Source organism: Falco peregrinus, chromosome Z (assembly GCF_023634155.1).
Source record: "Falco peregrinus isolate bFalPer1 chromosome Z, bFalPer1.pri, whole genome shotgun sequence".
NCBI lineage: Eukaryota > Metazoa > Chordata > Aves > Falconiformes > Falconidae > Falco > Falco peregrinus.
The window spans coordinates 41,799,374-41,824,365 of record NC_073739.1 but is presented as its reverse complement, the minus strand read 5'-3'; the positions used below and the strand labels follow the sequence as shown (position 1 = coordinate 41,824,365).

At 40.3% G+C, this 24,992-nt stretch overlaps 1 protein-coding gene across 2 annotated transcripts in view; it reads left to right on the top strand.

Annotated features, from left to right (window-relative positions):
* Positions 1–24,992, top strand: part of NTRK2 (neurotrophic receptor tyrosine kinase 2) — a 210,982-nt gene that overhangs the window by 157,898 nt on the left and 28,092 nt on the right. For both annotated transcript variants that reach the window (XM_055791270.1, XM_055791269.1), the window contains 2 exons: positions 940–1,112; positions 4,707–4,941. In XM_055791270.1, coding sequence (XP_055647245.1) covers positions 940–1,112; positions 4,707–4,941 — 408 coding nt within the window. The remainder of the gene's footprint in view (positions 1–939; positions 1,113–4,706; positions 4,942–24,992) is intronic.

Sequence of the window (24,992 nt, the reverse complement as noted above, 5' to 3'; positions counted from 1 at the left end):
ACAATTATTCCTCCTTCAATTCCTGTCAGAATTTGCTTTTTTTGGTGCATGAAAGTGTTTCCTTGCTAAGAATGTTTAGTTCTTAAGAAGAGATCTGAAACTGTGTATGTGTGGCAGTTAAATTAGCATTATTTCATTATATGACATTTAAGTCTTCTATTTGGTCCAGTGTTGATATATTTCCTTCAGAATGAAAATATGCAAGAATTTAGAGCTGTATAAATAAAAGTGGGTGAAAAAAATCAACACTCCAGAATTCTGATCTGCATCTACTTCCTCTCTATCAATTTAGGATTGGTCCTCCAGTTACTAACACATATGCTTAATCTTAGGTATCTGAGTAGATTTACAGAATTTCAAATGAGTTTCTGGCTGGTGTCTTGAGGTTTTAAGTTCTGCTTCCAGGGACATACCCTTGTGTAAATCTACCTAATGTACATACAGTACACCATAGGGGCCAACATCAGCAACAGTGACATTAGTAATACATGAAGAATGCATCCACTTTCCCACTAAGTATTTTAAGCAAGCAGATTTTTTATTTTAAAGAACTTACAAGGAAGGTAAATACCAACAGGATACTAGGGTTTACCTAAGTTAAATGCTAAAGGGTGTGAACCAGCTGTGTACTAGTATATTTTGTGGATAAGACCAGTTTATTTGTTCTGTGTTTGGAAAACACTTGGATCATGAGTATTCCTGCTTCCTCTTACAACAAAAATTGTTTGAGGTGATGTGTGGCAGGAGAATGAAAATTGTACTGACAATATTTAATTGCATTTAAACATTACATCTGCATTTCTAAAAGAGTTACTAAAAAAGTACTTCCTCCATGCTTTATGCAGTAGGCTGTCCTTACGTTACCCTTACAGTGCCATCCTACATTTGCCACCTTCAGTGAATATCTCCCCTTCCTTAAATTTTTGTTTTCTTTGCCAGACACTGAAGGATGCCAGTGACAATGCCCGCAAGGATTTCCACCGCGAGGCAGAGCTGCTAACTAACCTACAACATGAGCACATCGTCAAGTTCTACGGCGTCTGTGTTGAGGGTGATCCACTCATCATGGTCTTTGAATATATGAAGCATGGAGATCTTAACAAATTCCTCAGGTAGATCCATGAACATATGTTGTGCTGCTGAGCCAGAAGTGGGCAGAGAAGATAGGTGTTCGTGGTACTTAATGTTAAATTTACTACTACCACTGGAAAATGATGATGTCTAGGAGTACAAATTTGTGCAGCTCTCGTCTTCTGTACTGGGATGTGGGGCCTGTTTCTTTGCTTGTTTGGAATTACTATTAAGTCAAGTCTTATGCTTTGCACCAAACAAATAGGAACAAAAGAAATATTGTTTCCAATATATTTCAGCATATTCTGAAATGTTTGGTTATAAATCTTACAGTGGGAATAATTTTCTTGCAGGCTTTCTGGTAGCACTTGGGAATATCCCACTCAACACCTATCCCTATCTGTAGGCGTCTAAGAGCTTTTGAAATCTAACCCTTTTCTCTTCCCTCCTCTGTGTTTTGGAAAGACTGCCATTAACCTGAAGCAAGAAAACTGTGCGCCATGGAAACCAGTGCAGTAGAAAATGCTACATCTTTATTATTATTACCCAGATTAGGGCTTTATTTCAAAAAGCTGTTCAGGAGTGTGCATCAGGAATTGAAATCTGGCAGTAAACCAGTCATAAATAAATAGATGATATCTAAGGTTCACAATAATAGGTAACACATGAACCAGGAAGTTATGAACACTAGTCTTGTGTTTGTGCCATTTCCACAAGCCTGCACTTGTTGGCATAAAAACAAACAGTTGAGAGACAGCCTTTGCTCCTATGTAAAGAAAAAAAAATTGCATAAGGGACTGTTCTTTCAAGGTCTTCTACGTCATCTTCATCAAAGGATATTACAAAGGCATTTCAATGTACTGAGATCTCTCCTGCTGAAGATAACTAGGGTTACCACTATTTTTGAAAGTTATCTATGACAAAGCTGTAAACCAATCAAAACTACTGTCCCTTTAAATGGGTTCAGGTTTTCTATCTGACTGAAATGGCTAGTGATTGCTAGTGTCACCATTTGTGCATTTCTGATAGCCTGTGTGAAATGAGTTTGTGGTCTTTCTAATCTCTGCTGAACCAGTAGCCACACTGTAAAAGCAAATTACATCAACTAGCATCCTCCCTTATTAGCAAGGCTGCCAGCTTTGGCAGGGAGGCTAGGGCTTGAACTGGAATGCAGAGCAAACACTACAGCTTTTTCCAGACTGATTATCTCTCTGGCAGAGGATTTAAGTATATTGTCAGAGCCATGTCAGGGCATTTCCATTTGCCTGCTTGGACCTCTGCTATGGATCACGAGAGAACTGCAGTTTCCTAAGATGCCATCCCAGTACTTTTCAGAACATTGAATTTCCATTAGAAGAAGCCAGATTCGTAGCTGGAAAGAAGTAATTTCTTACTTCACAAGAAATACTTACTCTTTCATTCTTTTTGTTTGTCCTTTTCTTACCTTGTAACTCAGATTCTGAATTACTGGACAGAAAGGTTGTTTAGCAGACAGTATATTTCTTACTTCAGGTCTTGGTTAAGAATTATAAATCATTATCGATCAGCATAAAAAGATGGTGCTGGGATAAGCTGTTAAACCTAAGCCCCAATTTGTCATTCCTCTCACATTTGCTGCAGCTAGTGCTGCAGATAGAGGTGGTGCAAGCCGGCGGTCACAGCCCGTATTTCTTACCCTGCAGCGCCACCAAAGGCTGTCAGGGGAAAATGAATCGAAATGTAACTCAAACGAGCCCTACCGTCTGCCTGCAGCCAAAGCCTGTTCAGATCTAGGACTAAAGCCTCGAAGTCATGCCTGCCCTGTGCTTGTTCTAAGTAGTGGAGGATGATGTGGATCCAAAGAAATCTCTGTCTATGTTCCTGGCTGTTGCAGAGACTGAGGAGCACCTCATTTGCAGCCACCGCTACGAGGACAAGCAAGGTGGATGGAGTGTTAAGAATAATCCGAAAGTTTAATTAGATACAGACCATGTTCTCAAGGAAGCTAGTAAAAGATGAAGAGTTCTCTAATTCAGTGACTCAGAGCTCCTTGTCTGAGAGCAGTCATTAAAAAAAAATCCATGCAATGAAAAGGTACAGTGTGTTTCAATAGGTATTTGCCTGTGAGTCTTGGTTGGAGATTTCGTATCCTCATGTTTATTTGGCCCCAACCCAGACCAGCTGAATGGCTGCCTGTATGTAACCTGTGGCAGAGCGCTTCTTTGCCTGGTGCCAGATTCAGTCCCAGCAATACTATATACCCTTCTTCGTTTCTTTCTCATATCTGTCACTTTGCACATGAAATTCTTCCCCTGGGGCAATTTTAATATCATATTTCTAATAGGTAGTGTCAGATTCGATCTCACAAATTTTGATTAATTTGCAACTCTTTTCCAAACTCCTGTGCCCTTCCTCTAGGGATGAATTAAGGCCTTAGCTCTATTGATTAGAAAGGTGATCCTTTGAAACTCCTCTTTGTAGGAAGGAAGGACTTTTGAGAGAAAATAAAAAACAGTTCTAGAGTATTTGTCAGACAAACAAGTAGAGAAAGGGAAGAGGAGAGGTGGTCTCTTAGAAGCAATAGTCTTCAGGAATGGAATTAAAAAAGCTTTTGAAAACACAGAACAATGGAATGGATGGAAAGGGATATTCAGAATATTAAAAGGTGTATCAAATGAGTAATGCTTGCCAGATGACCTCATGAGTTGGATAAGGATTAGCACGTAATACTCATTAAAAATGTTGTGTATACAAACGTTTATAGCTGTATGTTCAGGATACTAGGTTGTTACACTTGTATATCAGAGATAACATAGTTAAGACATGTTCCAGTGCTGGCTTTCCAAATGCAAAATGGCTCTCCCTCTGCTGGAGTATATGCAAGTTTCTCATTAATCAGTTGATTATTACATCTTAGGGCCAAGCTAGGTCTTGAAAATCTTGTATTTCTGAAGCTGTTTAGTTGTTCCAAATGGTGTGTGCTTTGTGTCCTCTTTCTGTTGTCAAGAATTCCTGGATCAGGCAGGATTCACCCTTCATGATGAAATGAGGAAAAAAGGTTTCCTGCTGTGCATTTGAATAAGAAATTGGAAGTGTAAATCTAAAATTGCTGCCTTGTTTCTCAGATGGCATCTCAGGAGGAAGTTAACTGTTTCTTCTGTAAGAAAAGATGGGAGAGTCAATGTCCTGTCTCCCTGTAGAAATCAACAAATGCTGGTCATAGGAAAAATGATGCTATGCATGCCGCTTCATTGCCTTTCACTCTATTGCCTTTCGCTCTTACAGAGTGATAAGGTTTTCTTTCCTCAGTTACTGAACACCTACATTTGCCAGCCTTTCTCCAGAAAACATTGCTAGAACAGAATACAAAGAAAGGTGGTAGTAGTATTGGACAGAAGGGTATTATTATGAATGCATATGCCTTATTCCAACATCCCATTGTGTAATGCTCTTCACACCACCTGTCTTTCACACAATGAAGGAAAACAGTAAATGAAAGAAGCCAAGATAGAAATTTTCTGCTATTTCACCAATGTGTAACCCTTTTAGTTATTATATTTGAGCAAGTTAATTGTGTGGTTTTCTGCTCACTAATGCCCTTCACCTCTCCAGCTTAGCAAATGGCCTGTCACTTAATCAGCTTCTGCTTTTTGCAGGGCACATGGACCAGATGCAGTACTGATGGCAGAAGGCAACCGTCCTGCTGAGCTGACCCAATCCCAGATGCTTCACATTGCCCAGCAGATTGCAGCTGGTATGGTTTACCTGGCATCACAGCACTTCGTGCATCGGGATCTTGCTACCCGGAATTGTCTGGTTGGTGAGAACCTGCTGGTGAAGATTGGGGATTTTGGGATGTCTAGAGATGTGTACAGCACAGACTACTATAGGGTAAGTGAACTGCTGTAATTGGTAATATCCTAGGTCTCTTTCAGTCATCTTACCCTATTGATGTGACCGATTCTGTTTTTACACTTTACCATCTGTCAGGTAATTTAGAAGTCGGCATATGGAGAACGTAGTTTTGAGTTACGAATTTTTGGTAAATTTGGAAAGAGTTAATCAGATTAAGATTGGCATGTCTTATGTTGTTATGTCTTGTTCTTATGTTGGCTTTATAATAATAAATCACAGAAAGGTCTTTTTCTCTGGGCATGTTTGCTTGGCTTTAGTGAAGGAGAAGCAGCAGCAGATGAAAAGGAAGAATGGGTAATCAAATTTGGTCCAATACTTTGAATTTATTAAAATATGTTCTTATATATTGCTAAAAAAATGGAGGTATTGTATCATGTTTGTTTACTAGAGGAGTTGTAAGTACTGGACAGGAGCACTGAACCAGTTATTTTACTCAGGAAGACACTAGGTGAGAAACTTTTATATACTTAGCACCTGGAAGGCTGTCAGTAAGTTTTTCCTGCCTTAAGCCACATCTTTAGTCCTACTGCTTATGGTTGAAGAGTTTTGTGGTGGGTAAGAGTAGCCTGTCACGCTTGTTCATTCTGGCCCGGGCCATTTTCCCTAAGCTTCATTGCCATAAAATGATCTCTGAAGTTTGCAAAAGGCCTCTGCAATTGCCAAGATAAACAGGACTGTGTAGATTAATGACTGTTGTTGATGTCTTTGTACTATATGGCAAATCATGTAATTGACAGCATTTGCTGTTTGCTACCAAGTTTGTAATTTCATGATTGGAACTGAAGCTATTGGGCGTTCGTGGTTTGGGGAGGGAAACCTCTGGCCAGCAGTTAGTTATAAACCCTAGAGTTTAACCTATAAGATAAGCACCTCAGCATCTTTGAGCACATTTTATGTATCTGCCTCTCACATGACTTGTTGCCAGTGAATTCTTTATAAATAAAATGAATACCTCTTCTTTAGCCACCGAATTTGGGCTGCTGTGTCCATAAAGGTGAGTATCACCTCAGCATCAGTGTTTGGGATGCCCAGAAAAAGATTGTCTACATCTGGCTGGGGCTGGGCAGGGCAGGAGAAGGTCCACACAAGAATTATTGTTGAGTGTTGTTTCACTTAACAGCTGAGAAATAACGGTCTCTTCTATTCTTTGTCTTTCCTTTCAAGAGGCAAACCTAGTATTTAGTAAATATAAGAGCCAGATTCCTCTTATATTTTGTTGTTTTGGAAACTTGGCACTTCAAGCTATTTGGTCAATGTAAAACAAGCATGACTGCACTTCAGAACTTGGAAGAATATACAGAATGGTAATGACTGACTCTGTGTTTGCAAGGACACCAGTGAGCATCAAAGGCCAGGGTTTCTTGGTTTTGCATCTAAAATATGAGCAATACTTTTTGGGACTGGAGGCGTGTGTCTGTTCTGTACTTCAGTGAGACTAGATTTGTTTACCACGTTCTTCATTACATGTAAGAATGAATGTCCGTGCTGTACAGTAAGTGTTCGCAAAGGCCTTGACGAGCAGCATTTTTGAACAATAAATGCTCTGCTTATTTTTGGAAAATAAGCAACAGAAAAACTACCTGCAAAAAGGGATGGAAGCTAAGTAATCATATGGGCTTCCTGGGAACGACTGAGACCTGGCACAGGTATGTAATAGTGTACTGACATGGTGTCATCTTACCTGCTGGTGTACCTCTGGGTTTAATCTTTGAGTCTTACGCATGAACACTCAAGGAATGCTTCTACCCAACAAAGCATGAATTTAGAACAAGACCCATGACCTGGAGGAATCAGGGGTTCACCAAAGGAAATTCTGTGTGACCTGAAGAGTCCTTGGGTATCTCCCAAAGGACCTCATTCAAGGGGTACACTGCATTCCTCATTGCTTCTTATACAGAATCACCCTGTTCTTTCCTTCTTCCTCACTTTTTTTTTTTTTGAGGCCAGGAGGGGATCTGTGGGGTCCAGGGTGGAGCAGAAAGAAGAAGAAAGAGGGAGTAGTGTGTAGAGGGTGCAGTCATGGATGTGAGAGAGGGAATGAATAAGGCAGGAAAGTTAAGTGCAGAGAGGTGTTAGTAAAAGACACAAGTGTGAATGAAAGGAGAAGGTAGACAGGTGTCAGAGGGGATGAATGAAGATGTAAAGTAGCATGCATCCATCCAAATTGATGGTGTAAGCTTGTAGTATGATGGATGGGTATGAAACTTAAAAGTTGGGTAGTTGCTTGTTCTGCACAGTGAAAAAAACAAGAAAGGCTATTTCTCTGGCTCCTTGTGTTCCAACTGGCTTCTAGCTGGGGTAAAGGAGGGTCAGAGCCACAGCCTGCCATGCCACCATATTTCACAGCGGTAAAAATTGGAAGTTAACAGTTGAGCCTGTGAGGGTTTGGCCTGCCCTGCTTGGGCCCTATGCAGGCTGGTGAGAAGCTGGTCATGAAACAGTCAAGGCTATAATGATTTCCCATACAGTTGCCTGGAGAATTATATCCATGGCAAGCCTAAGTAATGAAACTGTCAGCAATGACACTGGGATGGCACTGACCTCCCATACCTAATTGTTTATAGCAGGCTAAGTCTTTTTAACTGCTCAGTCTTAATCACATACATAGAAGCAATTCTTCCCCAACCTTGACAGCTTTAGCTGATGCATGTTGGAAGTATTTACACAGCTCCAAAAAGCTCTGCGAGAAATGGTTCAGCATTTGTGGTTTTTAATACACTGGATTCAGGTTTTTTGGGGGATCCTACTACAGGATGTTAGATTTGCCTGGAATGATTATTTATAGCTTCTTTCTCTAAAATAAGGATGATCCTCAGTCCTTGTTCACTGTTAAGGTTGTTAATGACATTTTGCATTGAATCAGCTCAGTTGTTAAGAGATGCTTCTGGGAAGAGGGGGAGAGAAATAACCCTTGAGCTGGAAATACATGTGATGCATGGCCCTAATTGGACAAACTTTCCTTTTTCTCCTCCATTCTTTCTTCCTTTCTTTTTCATCAGGCAGGAATCTTGTGGGTGGGGGTACCCCTGGAGTACATGCTAGCATTCAGTGTAGCAGCAATAGTTTTGGGAGTCAGACCAGAGCCTGGGGATGCAGAAAAACTGCAGTGGCTTTTCTTACCCAGCACTGCTATCCACCCCAGGCCAAACTAACACGACTGTCAAGCAATTAATTTGGTCTATGTGCCAAACAGCTCCAGCAACACTCAGCTGCACTGTAGTCCTTGTAGTACAGTGGATTATTTCACAAAGTTATTTACTTGCAGAGCTTAGGTCTCGGGTTCCTTAGGGGCTTTTGTGTGTTTTGTTGATGCCTGGTTTTTGTTGTTTGGAATCCCAGCCCCCACAGGTCAAGGTTTCCCTTCTTTCCCTCTGATACCCAGGTACTATGACTCAGCAGCAGCTTTCAGTGGCTTAAAGTATTGACATTCAATCATGGGAACAACTACTTTGCTAATATTTGTTCTTGCACTCAGAGATAGTATATCAGGCCCTTTTTAGGCTTCCAGTTCAGGTCTGCATGTGGTTGATCAGTACTTGGTCTTAAAATACTTCTCTGCATTTCTTTATCATAAGAAAAAAGCTTTAAAAAGAGAAGTAAAAAAAAAAAAAAAAAAAAAAAAGTTGTCTTATTCCAGTACTTGGAAAAACTTAACAGGGATATGGATATGCTTTAAATATCCAGCCTGGTCAGCCAACTACAGGCTTGAGCCAATATTTTGGATGAAACTGTGATCTCACCAGAGTGAGCAAGAACATTGCCATTAACTTCATTAGGACCAGAATTTCACCCTTCCACATTTTTATGTTTGTCCAGTGAAGGATAGAGACTCTGTTTCTGATTTAGATTTATGGAGCTCAGTTGTGTAATCCCTATTTAGCTATTGTATAGCTTACTTGCCTTTATGGACAGCACAAGGAACAGTGGAGAAAACAACCTTTCCCCTGCTTGTACAAATCGCGCAAGGATCTGTCAAAAGGCTGGGGCTATTAGTGAGGTTTCCATCTTTCTTTAGGCCCCAAAGGGAGAGAGAGGTTCCTAAGTCACAAATTAGCTTCCTCCACTTCTGGCACAGGTGGGGCAGAAGACCAAGAGGATGTATTTAAAGTGGAAAGTCCACTGACTCAGTTTCTCTTTAAGATTTTGTACCATGTTTTGCTAGTTAAAGAGAGCATAGCATGTAGGATTGGAAGAAGCAACATAGGTAACTGAGTCTCGCAGGAACCTTTCTAGTCTTGCAGGAAGCCAAGCAGTAGGGTAGGAGGAGGTACATGTCTCAGACCTCCTCAAGCCACATGGAAAAGCCTAACACTCATTAACACTTCAGCCCCTTCTAAATGAGGCACCAAACCCCATAAATATCCCAGTCTGCCAGGGAAAAGAGGAGGTGTCAAGGGTATCAACAGTGTCCTAAGCACCTAAAGAGAAATTATGTTTGGCAACAATTCCTGAGTTACCCAGAGAAGCCGTGGATGTCCCCTCCCTGGAAGTGCTCAAGGCCAGGTTGGATGGTGTTTCAGCAGCCTGGTCTAGTGGAAGGTGTCCATACCTGTGACAGGGGGGTTGGAGCTAGGTGATCTTTAAGGTCCCTTCCAACCCAAACCATTCTGATTCTATGATTCCTTGATCTTAGAAAATCAGCCACACATGACACATAACAGGAGGTGACAGCAATCCCCATCAGTCTGTCTCAGGGAGAACTACCTTCTAAGCTGGCAAATTGTAATGTGATGAGTGCATGAGGCAGATGCAGCAGCCTGTGGCATTACTGGGGTTTGGTGACAACCGTCAGAGCACATCTGGCCCTGTTGCCTGTCCTCAGTGCCTCAGAGCAGTGTGGGAACTGAAGTTGACCCAGAGGCAGATCATACAGGAAGAGGGAAAACAAAAATGCAGGTGGCCAACACAAGTCCTGAAGAAAGACATTAGTTAATAAGTCAATACAGAGCAGTGTGCAAAATGCTGACAGGCTTCTTCTCAAGTATCTCCCAGGTATACCACCAAATTGGATATCAGCAGTCTTGTGTCACTGAAGCTTGAACTTCTAACTCCTGGATTACTCCTGTCCTGTCACACAGCCCCCTCCATCAAAGTGTATGTTGCAAATAAGTAGGATCATGCTGCCAGAGCTTTCCCTGGAAGGCTGTTCCACAACCTCACTGTCCTAATGGCTGCAAATTTTGGTTTTTTATCAGCAGCCTGGATTAACTCATGACCAAAGTACACCTCCTTGATCACATTATACTCCTCCCTTCTTAGCTTTTACATTTCAAGTGCATTTAGAAGAAGTGCTCCTTTCCTCTCCCAAACTGTTTTGGAGGGTTAAAAAAAGCACACTGTCAGGAGAAATGGTTCTTAATTTTTCTTCTCATAGTAGCCTTCTCCCATGACTTTCAGTGTATGAAACAGTAGTTTCTGTGTCTCTTTCTGCTACAGACATCACTAGAACTATGAGCAGTATTTTCCAAATGAGATTTTGCCCATTCTTGAATCAGAGGCGCTTCCCAGGCTCTCATGAAAACGTGCTGCATGGTACATCCTAGACTTGCATAGCCTTGTGTCTTTGGCACACAGTCACTGTATTGTCAAACAGTTCCCTGGGCCATTCTCATCTTCCATTCCTTCCAAATGAAGAACATCCCTTAAGTTTTTGGTTTCAATCCCTCACTTAATGATTTTATAGTACGTACTGCCACAGTACGTGGCTGTTGTATCTCTCTTAGTTTTAGTGTCTTTGGAGGTTGCTTTTTTTAAAAAAAAATAAAATTCAGGTCTTGTCTGATTTGGTGGTGAGTAAATAACTAAAGAAACAGAATCATGGTACCAAAAAATAAACAGCTGAGGCAGTGAGAAAGAGTTGTAAGGAAGATTCCTGGATTTTTGTGGCTTTGTTTCTTAATGTTTTACTTCTTTATTACTTCTATTTAATGTTAACATTAAGTAAGCATTTTGGGAAAGGGTATCTTTTTAAAGTTCCTGTACACTTTCAGTTAAGACATGAGAAGTTCTTAATTCTTAGTTTTACTAAGGCTTAATATTACTTCTTAGCCTACCAGGAAGACTTCCAGAAAAAGGATTACACAATTTGCTGTTCTGGGCAAATTATAAGAACACCCAGCTTTCAGACCTTCTCTCTGCATAAAAAGGTCAAAAACCCTTTTGAGAAACCATTTTGACACTTGGGAGTATTATAGTCCTCAGCATACAGTCCTGATTCTGATCTCCATTGTTGCTTAGCAAAGCCAGAGTAGCAGTTTGAAGAAAGTGAAATAACATTAGTCAATGGCAAAGAACATCTTGCCACTAGGCATAGTCCTTCCTTCATGTGTGAGTCTAATATTGTAGGGTGCTGTATTTCTGGCAACTGCATAATACAATTTTCTGGTGAATCTCTGAAACATTTGCTAAAAGATAGTGCTAGTAAAATAATCACCAGAAAGTGGTCTCACTTAAGCTATTTCCAGTACCAAATGCCTGTATCCAAAGAGAATTAACGCATGACAGCAAGGGGCTAAAAAAAGAAAAGGCTGGTTTATCATTATTTGGGCTGTAACTAGCCAGGCAAGCACCACAATACAAATGTTTACAGTGAGGAACAAGTGTCTGTCTACTCTGAAAGGGCAACAGCAGCAAACACCTGTAGGTCTCAGCTGTCACTATAGAAATGAATACCTGTGTGTGGGAGTTTGAAGGATGCTGCACTAAAGAAAACAAGAAAGAGTTACTGAGAAGTCAAGCAGCTTGTCAAGGCATCCTCGTAGGTGTGTGTATTGAATTGTCACAGTTTGAAGGCACAGTTTGAAGGCTTTTTATTAGCTGCTATTTTTGCATCCATTGCTCAAAAGGAAATTATCTGCTTCCCTACATGGACTTCTCGGCTCTCCTCCTCCGTCAGAGGCTCATTGCATCATGTGTAGCTGGGGAGGACAGAGGGTTCCAGCAGTCCTAGAGGACATGCACAAATGATTTCATGCAACTGGAAACAATATAGGAAATAATCAGCCAGCTAGAGAGATGTAAATTTGAGCTAGCTGCCTTGAAGTCAGTGCACTAACTCTGAATTTAAAGTAACATAATCACAAGCAGAACTAGACCTAATGATTTTAGAGGGCTTTTAGGCTTCCTAAAGGTCACCACAATGTCAGCATTTAGAAACTTGTATGCACCAGGACATGGCATTATCCTGATGCTAAAGGATTAGCAGCATGGCTTGATGCCTGTTACTACTTGTCCGTGCCAGAGTACATTCTGTTGTGTGCAGGAAGCATGCTTTTTCCCCAGCTCTTACCTACCCATCCCTGACCGCTGGTGTTTTGTCTGGACTTGCAGTTTTCTAACCTGCTCAGCTCTACACAGAGAGGCCAAATTCAGCTGTGTCTCAAGCAAGTACAGTTCTGTCTTTTTTAGCATGGCTATAGATGTAGTCACTTCTCCAGTGAAGTTTTCTCATCATCTTCACACCAGGGTCATCGGTCTTACTTACAATTCTGTTCTATCTGTTTTCACTGTCACAGATCCTAAAAGGGGAGTCCAAGAAAGTTTTGCATATCTAGGAGAAGGAACATTAGATGTCTCATGTGTGTAGTATGCTGCATTTAAGAGTGAGTTCTTAATAAACTACATCTTGCAGAATTAATGACAAGACGGTAATACAGAAAATGAGATTTTCAACTGGGAGGCTGTGACATACTTTGTTTTGCCAGAATTAAGCCCCTTCTCACATGAAATGTGAGCTCCATGGGTCCTGGAGCACATTCTCCTTCAGACTGTGAGATCAAAATGTGTAGAGAGGGCAGAAACAGAAAAACATAATAACTAGGTTGAAAAGTGGAGCTGATTAAAAGACAAACTAGAGCAGAGTGACCTTGCTTCTGTGACCAGTTACTTGACAACTTACTGTGTTTGGGTGTCTAATTATTCCTTTGTAAATCCACCCTCATTATATTCACAACATGGTCCTCATGCAGGGTGTCAAGAAATAGGTTCATCTTGAGAAAATAAGCTTAGCCAGGAAGCAGCACCTAGAAACATATGCCATGAAATACAGAAATCCTGTTGAACTATAGCTGAAAGCTTTGAATATATGTCAATCAAAAAATTAATTCAAAGTGTTTGGAAATTTTCAAATGGAAATTTTCCCTCTATTTGTTTCTGTTAAAAAGAGTTTTAAGAATTTACTGTTTGGTTCCATTTTGGTTATAAAAGAGATATTACAGTTTTCAAATGGATAGAAATTTTGGGTTTCCCACCCCATTTTTAAAGCATTTTAATGGTGTGGTGTCCAGCGGGGTTACTCCTGCTGTATGCTGTCGGTAAAGGGCCTTAGGATTCATATGCATGCTATAGAAAAGCAGAAAATTTACAGTCAGCATCAGTGGTGGCTGACACAAGCTTTTCTGTTGAGGGGCTCTTATCACAGATGTTCATTAACTTAAAAAGTACTTTTAAAATTATATATACAAAACTGAATCATTCTCAAAAATAACTACACATATGGATATAAATTGCAGGAAAGCAATGATTCACACATTGAAACTAGTTTTATGAACAGCAGTTTGGAAAGCTTTGCAGGACTGATCAAAATCGTCTCATTCCATTAAGTAGCAGCACAGCCCTACAAAGCCATTTTTGCAGGTGCTGAAGTGATTTCACCACTGTTTAGCATATAAGAGGGCCATGTCCTCAATTCCAACCCTTTTCACAGTTTGCTGGATTGTAGTTGGAATATTGGTGGGGCTTTTTATTTATTTATTATTTTATTTTATTTATCAAAAGCTAATGTTTTGTCTGGGGCTTTAGAAACTAAAGTTTACAGGCAACATTTTCTAGAGACCAGACACAGAACAGCAAGAGAAATGGTGAAGTGATTTCTTCAGTTTTTCTTCTTGGACCAGGTCTTTCTGCAGACCATTAATGCTGTTCAGTAATTGTTGTGGGGGAACCACATGTAAATATCTGGAGAGGGAGATACTGTACTGTAGCGCTACAGATTGTCACTTTGGGCAGGAAATCTGCAAAGCAAATGTCAGAACTCCAAAGGTTAGCAGCTGAAGCTGTTGACTTTGAGATGTGTGATGCACACAGTGTGAGGAAAAGATGATGCAGGAATAAAACGAGAAAAAGCTCTCTGTGAGCACAGTGAGCACAGCCAGAAAGTGGAGCAGCAGCTCCTGACTGCTGCAGTGCACTCATGCACCTTGTTCCACTGCCCCCACTGATGGTGGGGACAGCACAGAAAGACCACCCAGAGGGAGCAGGACTGTATGGGAGTTCTCCTTTGAGGACTGGTCACAGCACTGGCTCCCAGCAGAGTCTTCGAAGGCTTCCAGCTGGAAGGTTTTCTTATGCAAATAGCCTCTCGCCTTGCAATAAGGAAAGCAGTTGCTAGGCAGTTTTCCTAAATATGCATATTTTTTCCCCGGGCCCAAAGAACAATGGGCACTCTTTTGGCTTAAAGAACTCAGGAAGCACAGAAAGGAAGAACTAGACAAGTAGACTATGAAGTGGTATGTGTGACAGGATGGATCAAGAGGATAAGAAGCAGCATCAGCTAGTAACAGAGCCTACAAATCTGGCAGTGTAGATTGGTGCATGCATAGCAAAGAGCTTCTGATGGTGAGTGAAAATGGGGGACAAGGAAAGCAGCATGTGAGATCTTCACTGCTTTCTGGGTCCTTCAGCTGTCTGATGGAGCACCTGGCCAGCCAGGCAGCTTGCATGTGTCCACTGAAATACAGAGGGGAAGGGAAGTCATTAGCAAAGACCTGTTGGCACGGTGACAGAGAACATGGACATGCTGTAGGTTACCTGTGTAGGTGCAACTCACATGACTTTGTGAAGCCTTTTCAATACCAGTCATCATGAATAGTACTGAAGTTTTTGACAAGTCATCAGTAACAGATCTCCAAGCTTCCAAAATGGTGATGACTCCAGAACTGAGGCCATTTTGCATCTTGCAGACTCAGGAACTTTGTAATCAGACTGTAGAGATAACTTGGCTTTGCATTAATCTAGTCTTACATAAAATGGAGCCAAAATACTTACAAAATGCTGTCAAGCTTCTAGCTGTGGCCTAGTTTTAGGAAGAGATGAAGGCCTGATTTAAGGTGAGTGAGGGAACATGTAACTGATATCAAGGACAGTTAAAAAAAATAAAAAAATAGCATGGTGACTCAAATGCTTCTGTCTCCTATCAGGTATGTAAACAAATCTGTAGAGAAAAAAGCCACATCAGTGGGAAGTAACTTCATTTTTCCCAGTGTACTGGAATGCTTTCAATAAACATACCTTGCTTAATACTCTTAAATTTACTTTCAGAAATTACTATTTTATTTGTTCCTTAACAGTATCCCTGCAAAATTGCTGTCCAGCCCTTGAGGATTTGAAGAGCTTGCATTCAATACGATATACAATCAGTTCCTACCTCTCTTCTCCAGTTCATCAGATCCAGGGCTTGATATTGCCATGGTGATGTCTCATGTCTTTGGTCTGGGAGCAGAGTCAGCCCCACTGAAATGCTCACATAGAGGTACCAACAAAGAGGTGAAGCAAATGAAGTTTCAAAACTATTCCCTTATTTAGTCTTACATCTTTAAGTTGTTCTCTGGTGAGACATACAAGTTACCTGGTCTGTTTTCAAGCTATTCCCCAACGCATATTTATGTTGGCCAAAAGTTCAACATGCTGAGTAGATAAACCTTAAATTAAAGCCTATGGAAGCATAACTTTGCTCAAGTTACATCTTCTCTCTTTGCTGATCAATGTAGTTAGCTTTTAAGTTGTATTTTAACTCTTGATTTGACCTGGAATAATCATGCTTTTAATTTACTGTGGCATTTTTTTCCTTTGTGGCAGTTATGAAGAAGGACTGTTTGACTTTGGTTTTGTTCACAGAGCTGCATTCCATAGTACACATTATGTGGCCAGGAACTCTGCAAAATTGGTTGAAACTGATCCAAATGGGTAACCAAACATATGAAATCAGAATGTTTTTTGACATTATTTTTACTTCTGGGGAGTTTGCCTAAACCAGCTTATTCAGACTTGAGTCACGAAGAATAGTGATATAATAGGCCCCAGGTTAGAGAGGCAACTAATGAACGGTCAGCAAGAATTTTCAAGAATCTGTATCCTTGCTGATGTAGATGAGACCAAACGATTTTCAGCAACATTACAGAAAATACATGTGCTGCCATTTTTTTCCACACCAGGAATGCTACATCATTGCTAGCTCTAATTATTAAAAGAAACAATTAGCTTAATCGCTTCCCTACCAAACAACTCAGAACAGCTTAAATTCTTACACTGAAACAAGCAATCAAATGCTGGATTCTGTACAGTGTGTTTTCCTTCCTGGGCCCTTTTACTAAGGGCAAGAATTGTGAACAAGAAATGTAATGGGGCAAGATGTGTATAATCAGGAGGCTAAAGAGCTATTCAAGCAGAAGTTCATTACTGTCTCAGAAACAAATGTGTGTGCACTGGCATGTTTGAGAATGTAAGTGAGAATTTTCTAACTGTAAGAAGTCTCGAAAAACCCTTTCAGTGGGTGCAACACAGAGCACAAAACAGCCCAACTACTTTCAAGGTAGAGATGGATACACTTGGGAAGAAGCTTAAATGATAGTCACCCGTGTTACTTGGGGCTTATCAAACCCTACTTCAGCCCTCTGTTCCACATAGCTGTGTTCAAGCTTTTCTCCACAGCTGAGAGTCCTGGAAATGAACATTTTAAAATGAATGTCCCTTCAATTATTCACATAATCACATGCTTAGAAGCCAGGCCTTTAAGGAGAGTTATAGTGCAAGACTTCTGATAGTAGCACAAAAGGCTGCAAATCTAGATCTACAAAAAATAATGAACCTTTGTAATTAAGGAGTACACAGTGAAAATAAAACAGATTAAAAGCCATTTAGAGATAAAAGAACCTTGAGACTGCAGTACTTTAAAGTGCAAAATACTTGGTTTTGTGTTGCTATTGAAAATGAGTATGATCTAGCAGTTAGTTTTGTAGCCTATATAATTTTTATAGAAGACAGAAAGACACTGGTGTGTATTCAAAGAATAAAAACTTGTCTAGCTTCCAGACCAATGAGCAAACTTGCATTGACATCACTGGGGACAGGATTTTTAGCTTTATCCTTATTAATTGCAAATTTTTAATGGCTTTACGTCTGTTTTCACTTCTGTGCTCACTGCTGTATCTAAAGGCTGAAAAAGCCCACATCAGCCTGTGATCTAATCTTTGCATGCCACAATATGAAGCAAACAAATGATTTGCTGGAAATTTATGTTAGAGGTTTTTTCTAACTGATATATAAAATATGGTGCAGCCTGAGCCTCCCTTACGAGACTATTTTATAATGTCATTTAGTCCATTCCAAGGTGTGTGTGTGTAGGCAAGCCTTCAAAGGGCAGTAGAGTATACATTATGTATTTTTTATATATTATATTTAATAGATAATATAAATCTGGATTTAATAGTGTACACAGACAGGAACAAATTTCGCCAGGGCAAAGAAATCACTCTCATTTTTTTTTCCTCTTTTTCATTTTTTTTCTTTTTCTTTTTTTTTGGAGAGAATTTTAGGAAGATAAAGAACTGATCATTAAATATATTGCCAGATAATCTTTGATAACACGTAAGTATTGCAACTGTTTCACTGCCAGTATACATATAAAGGGGAAGGGGGGAAAGAGGCACCATGCACAACAGACATGATGATTACAAATGGTTTGTCCTAATGTTTTTGTCATCTACCTTTCCTATAGTGCTTCAGCCCAATCCCACAAAATAAAAATGTGATGTTATCTGAAATAGATTCTTTCCAGATTGATTTACCAGATGCCTGTCACCACCAAGTCACTTTGAAAGTCTAACTGATAGGTTGGGCTGTATGCAAGTTACTGCTCTGCATGCAGTCCTTTTGCAGCTGATTTTGCTGCCAATGTTATTTTCTGACGGTGAGATTTAGTGCAGCATAGCTGGCTGGCAGTATCTTGTAGGAGATTTTTCTTGCTTGTGGGCTAAGCGAAGGGCAGGGTCCTGCATTCTTGGCAGCTTGTCAAATGCATGAGCTGTTTGGTTTTTGGATTCAACAAGCAGAGTTTTAAATCATCTTTAGCAAAACAAGACACAGAAAAAAGAAAGATCAAAATAGAGCTGAATATTTCATGTCATAATTTTGGCAGCATGTCTAGTCTTCTACATTGAAAACACCAATGAAAAAGGGAATTTTGTGGTTTTCAGTCATGTGACTGAAGCTCCTCGAGTATCCTCACATATTCCAGGACAGATCTCTTATCAACAATTGTTTAGAGAAAACAATCTAGTGTTGAGTATTTGTGTGGGAAGAGCAAAACCACACTAAAATAGAGCTGAATACCAATATACAGTGAGTGGAATGTGACCCTCATCAGAAAGCCAGTAGATATTACTTGAATCTGCAAAATAAAGTTTATGTATTGTTTAAGATATACAGGCCCAGCATTGCCATTTTCTGCAGAGGGGAATTCTGTTGAAAGTAATTGAAAGATCCATCTTACACAACTCCCTGTTTGCACAGACACACACACAACTGTGATTTTTTTACATCAGTCAACCTTGGAGAAACATAGTTTTGACCAACAAATATTTCCACAGCAGTTTGGAGAGGGACTATATGGTGGGCCTGGACCTGAGCCAGCTTGTATATGTCTACATATTATGCAATATTAACTTTTTTGTTTTCTGTCCCAATCAGCTTTAGTTAGTAGATAAAACACTAAATAGAGGAGGAGGAAACTGAAGGCCATGCTGTACTACATGCAGTCAGAAGCCTTTCAAACACAGCCTTTAAAATAGCATAAACTAGTAAATACAAAGGAGTTTCACAGAGAGTTTTGTGCAGCTCCACTGTACAACGTGAGACTGAAGGTATGTCTGGTTGCAGGCATTACTTGCTCTAAAACTGAGACATGAGCTTAGTGCAGACTGCAAAGCTGTTCAGAAGCAGGGTGAATGCTCCTTTTCTGGAGTGTAGACTTCTTTGCCTGTGCTGCTCACGGATTCCAAGCCACCTACTTTACAGGTGCCTTGTGTTTATATGTTCTCAGTCATGTCATTAAGGATATGGGAAGCAGCATTATCACAGAATCATAGTTTGGGTTGGAAGGGACATTTAAAGATCATCTAGTCCAACATGCCATTGTGTAATTTAACACAATTAATCAGGAAGAAAATAGGTAAATAATGCTTCTTTCCTAGTTATTCCTTTTAATCTGGCAGTATTTTACAACATCTTAATACATTTCCTTAAGATAAAAGGCAGCAAAAATAGAAATCAAAAAACTATTGCATCTGGATCTGTTCAGCCTTCAGATTACACGAAGTAGGCAGTTCTCTGCACTTGTAGTTGTTAACAATTTCCTATTGTAAGTGAAACTCAGAGGGGTAGCGATGGATTTATAAACCACCTGGGATTCTCAAAACTCCTAGCTTTAGAATAATTGTGACCTCAAAATTTTGGGAGTACCTGGTTTTTCACTGTCCTTCTACTGCTGATTCAGAGGGCCAGCTCTGAGAAGTGAACTCGTTCTTAGGATCAGTTTCATTATTGGGGAAATGTGAATTTTCTTTAAATAAAGGTGAAGAAAGTAGTTGGAAATTATGTCCCTATATCACAGGAGAGGATGGGGAGCAATAGGTTGCAGAACTGCCTGTGATTTCACCTCATAAAGGATACTGGGAGTAAGCAAAAACACAGAAAAGAGAAAGACTAATGGACGAAGTGGGGTACAGTGAAAAGTGCCAAAAAGAATTTGAGATTGACCTTGAGAAGAATATTAAAATGAACAAGAGAAGGTCCATTGACTGTTTAAACTTAAAGAGAATGAGGAGGACACTGTAGTGTCGCCACTACAGACATGATGATGTGGCAAGAAGAGTTAGTTTGGCCTGGAAGCAAAATTAATTTTTAAAATCAGGTCTTGAAAAGACAGTGATGAATGTGAAGATATAGGCAAACTGGCTACTGGGACTGAGAAAAGCAAAACCTGGAACAGGTATAGTGAAAACATTCTCAATGTGGGACATGGACACCCTGTTTTATGACGGGAGATGAGGAGTTCAGTGAACACTATGAGCAGCTTAAGCCAGGCCTGCTGCCCAAAGAGAAGGTCCTGCTTTCCTGCGAGTCTCAACAGCTAATTCCTGCATTGTCTGCTTTCCTGTACCTGCACAGGTGTTTCTGTGGCCACTGAACAAACTGTAGTGATGGAACAATCCAGCTGAAAAACAACCATTATTTTTCCTGGTTGTGGGGAGGACAGAATACTTCTCCAAACCAAAGTACAGTACCAAAACATTCCTGCTTAAAATCTTGGTTGAAGGAGTCTAAAAGAACTGTGCTCTATGATTATATCAGAAGAATAAATAAACATCAGGGAAGGGAAAGTCCTATTTAAACTAAAGAATGATGTTTGTCTAAGAGAAAATGGCTACAACCTGGCCATGAAAGAATTTAAGCAAGAGACTTTGAACGTTTTCTAACCATCAGAGGAATGAGGTTCTTGAACAGCCGGTGAACTGGAAAGAAAATTATCTCATTTTAAGGTGGTACTGTGCAATTTATGAAGGGAAAGATATAGTGTAGGTGAACTATGTGATAGGGTGCAAGAGGACCACAGGACGCAGCATGCACCTCAAAATTCTTGGCTGGTACCTTGAAGCACATAAAGCACCAAAACTACTGATTGTGTCAGATGTATTTGGTTCAGCAGAGTATCAACATGGGTAGCATTTTGAAGCACAGATGCTTCATTTTGTCTGGATCAGTTCACCCTATGTTTAGTTTGCACAGAACATTCAAGGTAGAGTTACTAGTATTTGTGAAAGACGGCTTAAAGTAGCTGATTTTTCCTAGTAAGGAAAATGTTTTGAAGGTAAAATATTTCTTATTTATGAAAATACTTGCCAGTAGCTCTGCAACTCTTACTTGTAACTTCTTTGCTTCTCTCACTGCTTATGAAACTACACACACAACAGACAATCAGGCCTGGCATTGTATCCTCTCTATGACTTTGGGAAAATTTGTTCTTTAATTCTGCATGCAGTTTCCCTTGACTTTGATTAGGTTTAATTAGACTTTAATCCTCCACGTTCCAGGCAGGTTGGGTTCTAGTTTTACAAATGCTTCTGTTTGACTGTAGGCAGAGCAAATACTGCTTTGACCTTGTTATTTCCTAGTGTCCTTGATTATTATTAGGTAAAGTTAGAAGATTTTACAGGATGAAAATATGTGAACAGTTCTTCTGCTCCATCTGTATCTCCTTTCTATTTTCTTCATATTTACAGTTTTTTCAAGCAGGGTTACAGTTTGAACATACTTTTTTTGCCTATGCCCATCTCAAAAACATGAGTAGCTTCTATTTGTGACAAGGTTTATTACAGCCCTTGCTGTTCCAGTAAGGTGGAAGTTACCCCTTAGGTCAAAAAGCTACAGCTTCACATGCAAAGTAGTAAGAGCATAGGGGCTTCCATGCTGCATTATGCCAAGTTCTCACTGGAGTCTTAATGTAGAGAGATTCATCACACTCATTATTGCGTATTATATGTCCTGCTCTAAACTTTCACAGAGGACATGAAGTCTTTACAACCTTAGCCAGTGTCTAGAGATTTCAAGTTCTGGAGGTCTGTTCAAGTGCTGAAGATCCCCAATATGATGATGAAGGGAGCAGCAGTCCAACACTGGTATGACAGACAGGACACCCATATGGCTTTCCCTGAGTCTTGCATGGTAGAGATGGAGGAAGGCTAATTTTCATGTTGGGTTTAATAGCAGAAGATGTAATAAAGCAAATCTATACCTGCTGTTCTCAAAAGTAAATAGTATTTTTGTCTCACTCCACCTTTCTGTACAACAGCTAGAAAAAAGAAATATTCTATTAGAAAGGGACCAATGGAAGTTGCCTTAAAATTCACTTAGTGGTTCATCCTTTCTTCTGTTGCTGAGGCTGGGATCAGGTTAAATAGCATCAAGATCAGTTGCTTGCTTTCCAGCAGGTATCTGGGTGCATTGTTTTGGTCTTGCTCTTCATTACAAGCATTGGGAGCCTTGAGTAGCAGGAAACAAGACCCAGAGTGGAGCTTTTGCTCCACATTGAAATACCAGAGAGTATCCCTCTGCAGCTGTACTTTTAATTATATAGGAAGGTCCTCTGCCTTTTATGAAATTGAAGAGAAGTCTGGAGACTTCTGGGGACAGGCAGATTAAATTACAGTTATTACCAGGCAGCTATTTCAGGATTACTACCCTCTGAATAGCAAATCCCCTTACCCCCCTGGAACACTAAAAACCCCCAAAAATTTACTTGCCCTTCCAGAAGTCTTCTGGCGTTCAACTTGTAACTTGCAATTTCCAGCCCTTCACCTCAACACTGTCTTCTGCTTTGTAGAAGAAACCTGATCATTACAGTTTCCAGTATGTCAGACTAAGGTCCTGAAGTTAAAAGACACAGATACTCATTTGGTTTCAATAGGTTTTGATGTGTAAATGCTAAAATTGGTTCTTTCATGTGCATGAAAGAGCAGAGGGGTATGCATACCCAAAGCTGTTCATTGGTGGTGTTTTCATGGGGGTGGGTTGCTAAACACTTCCCAGCATAAAAGGTTCTCAAGCCATCTCCACTACATTGCCTAAGATTGGGCTTGCATGACTGCCCAAGCCATGCCAGCACACTGCTGAGAAGGACTTGTCTCCTACATTGGGCTCTGTTCCCTCCTGCCTCAGCTTTCCCATTGTATTCCTACCAAGGCAGTGTATCCTCCCCTTGGGCATCCCACAAGTGGGGTGAGCATCTGTTCTTCAGAAAGTCAGGCAACAGGTTTGCTGTAACCAATATGCTGACGTTTGGTCCCAGTGCTGACCCATTCTACATACTTTTAGTATAGCAGTTAAGAGACAGTGTAGTTAGTCTGGTAGATTAGGAATCAGGTGTCTCTGCTGCAATTTGAACCTTCCATGGTCAAATCCCCTTGTTGACATGTTGTAGGAAACTCCTATTTTTGCATAAAGTTAAATGTCGAAGGAGTTAGGCAGGTGGCCACACACTGGTGAGATTAAGAAGACATATTTAACATTTCCCTCCTTTGCTGAGCACACTCTAGCAAACGTACAAAATTAAACAGAGGTTCTGTGGAAAAACATTATTAGATCCTGTAATTTAAGATGTTATCCATAATGTATATTTAGATTGCTAGTGGCGCTGGAATCTTTCAGTCCAGAACAAAAAAATCTCTTATATGCCATGTATGTGATATAAAAAATATTTATACAGAAAGTAAACACATGACCAGCTGCACTGATGAAGTATATTGACAAATTCTTCTGCCTTTATCTACTACCCACAAGCACAGTTGCCTTCTCACAAACCCAACTCTCCAGGACTTGTAAAATGCCAGAAATCTTCCAACATTTATTTATATTTTAATTCAACGTGCTAGGGAGATTTTTAATTTCCCTACCAAATGGAAGGTTTAACCCAGTCCTCCAGATGTGAAATGCACATTACGTGACAGTAAGCAATAAAATGAGGCGCAAACTGAGCCCATCTTCAAAATTAGACATTTCATAGGTACATGGGGCTCTCAGTTCTGGCCTGATTCTCTCTAACAAGGCTCTGACTGTCTTGGCCTGTCCAAGCAAACTCAATATGCAGGTGACTCTTCAGCTGAGCCTGTTCTTAAGTGCAATCACATTTGTTTGTAAGCTATCCGCCCTACCTCTGGCCATTTTTTGTAGGTGTTTTCTTACGCTGTTCCAGAGTGTATAATCTGTGGATGAGGGATGTTAGGGTGCATTCCTACCAGTTCCTATTACTATCTGTTTACGAACTGGTTCATGGATTTGTCTAATCCTTGTTTGCACCTACTGATACTGTCTGCCTTTGTAAGTGTGGCAGCAAGTTCCAGAAGCTTAATACCACCATGTAAAAAAATACTTATTTTTATTTGTTCTGAATTTAACTCCTACTAATTTGAGTGTTATCTTGTTATTAGTATTTCAGTCTTTGTTAGTAACAGTTCTGCAGTTGTTGCTGATTGACCACACTTTATCCATCACTTTAATGATTTTGTAAACCTCAATTTAAGCATTTTAGTTCTCCTCTCCAATTACATTATATACGTCTTGAGCCATGGAGATCAGCACTGAACACAGCACTCTAGGCATGTGGGGGGCCCATAGCTGTGTAAAGTGGCAGAAGGCTTATGCCCTGTGCTGTGGTATTAGTACCTGTGCTGGTGATGCTCAGTGTCTTGAGATTTTCTGGCAGCTGTTGGTGTCATAGATGACTCCAAAATCTCCTTCCTGAGTTGTGGTTGCCAGTGCTGGGTGTAACCATAGGTTACTAGGTTATCACGCCTATTTATTATGCATGTAGTTAACTGCATTGAGGCTCCTCTGCCGCCAGCTCTCTGTTTTGTGAGATCCTTCTCACGAAAGCCTCTCCAAGAATTTAGTATCACCTCCCACTTGGACTAATTGACAATACCCTCCCATCTTCAGGCCATTGATGGAGATGTTGAATGTAGCTGGTCCTGAAACTGACCTCTGGACACCCCACTACTGCCGCCTCCTTACCCTGAGAAGTGACCTTTGAGTCCTACTTGCTACTTCTTGAGATTTAACCAGCTTTCAGTCCAAAAAAGGCCTTTCCTAAACCTTGCAGCAGCTTAGTTTTTTAATAGCCTTTGATATATATTTTAAATAACCTTTTAATAACCTTATCAAAAGGTTTTGAAAATCCAGATATGCTTTGTGTGCTGGATCACTTTGTTCACATTCATTGTGACTCCCCTGTGGGCCACCACGGGGCTGGTAGATGGGAATCCCTTTTTGCAGAAGCTTTTGTTTCCCATTCTGCTCAGAAAGATACAGAGAGACTGGTTTTGTCCGTGCATCAGCTCTCTGCTATAGTTGTTCTTTGTAATGATACTCACACACCTGCAGTTTCCCACCTGCATACCTTCAGACTCAGGTGAATGCCA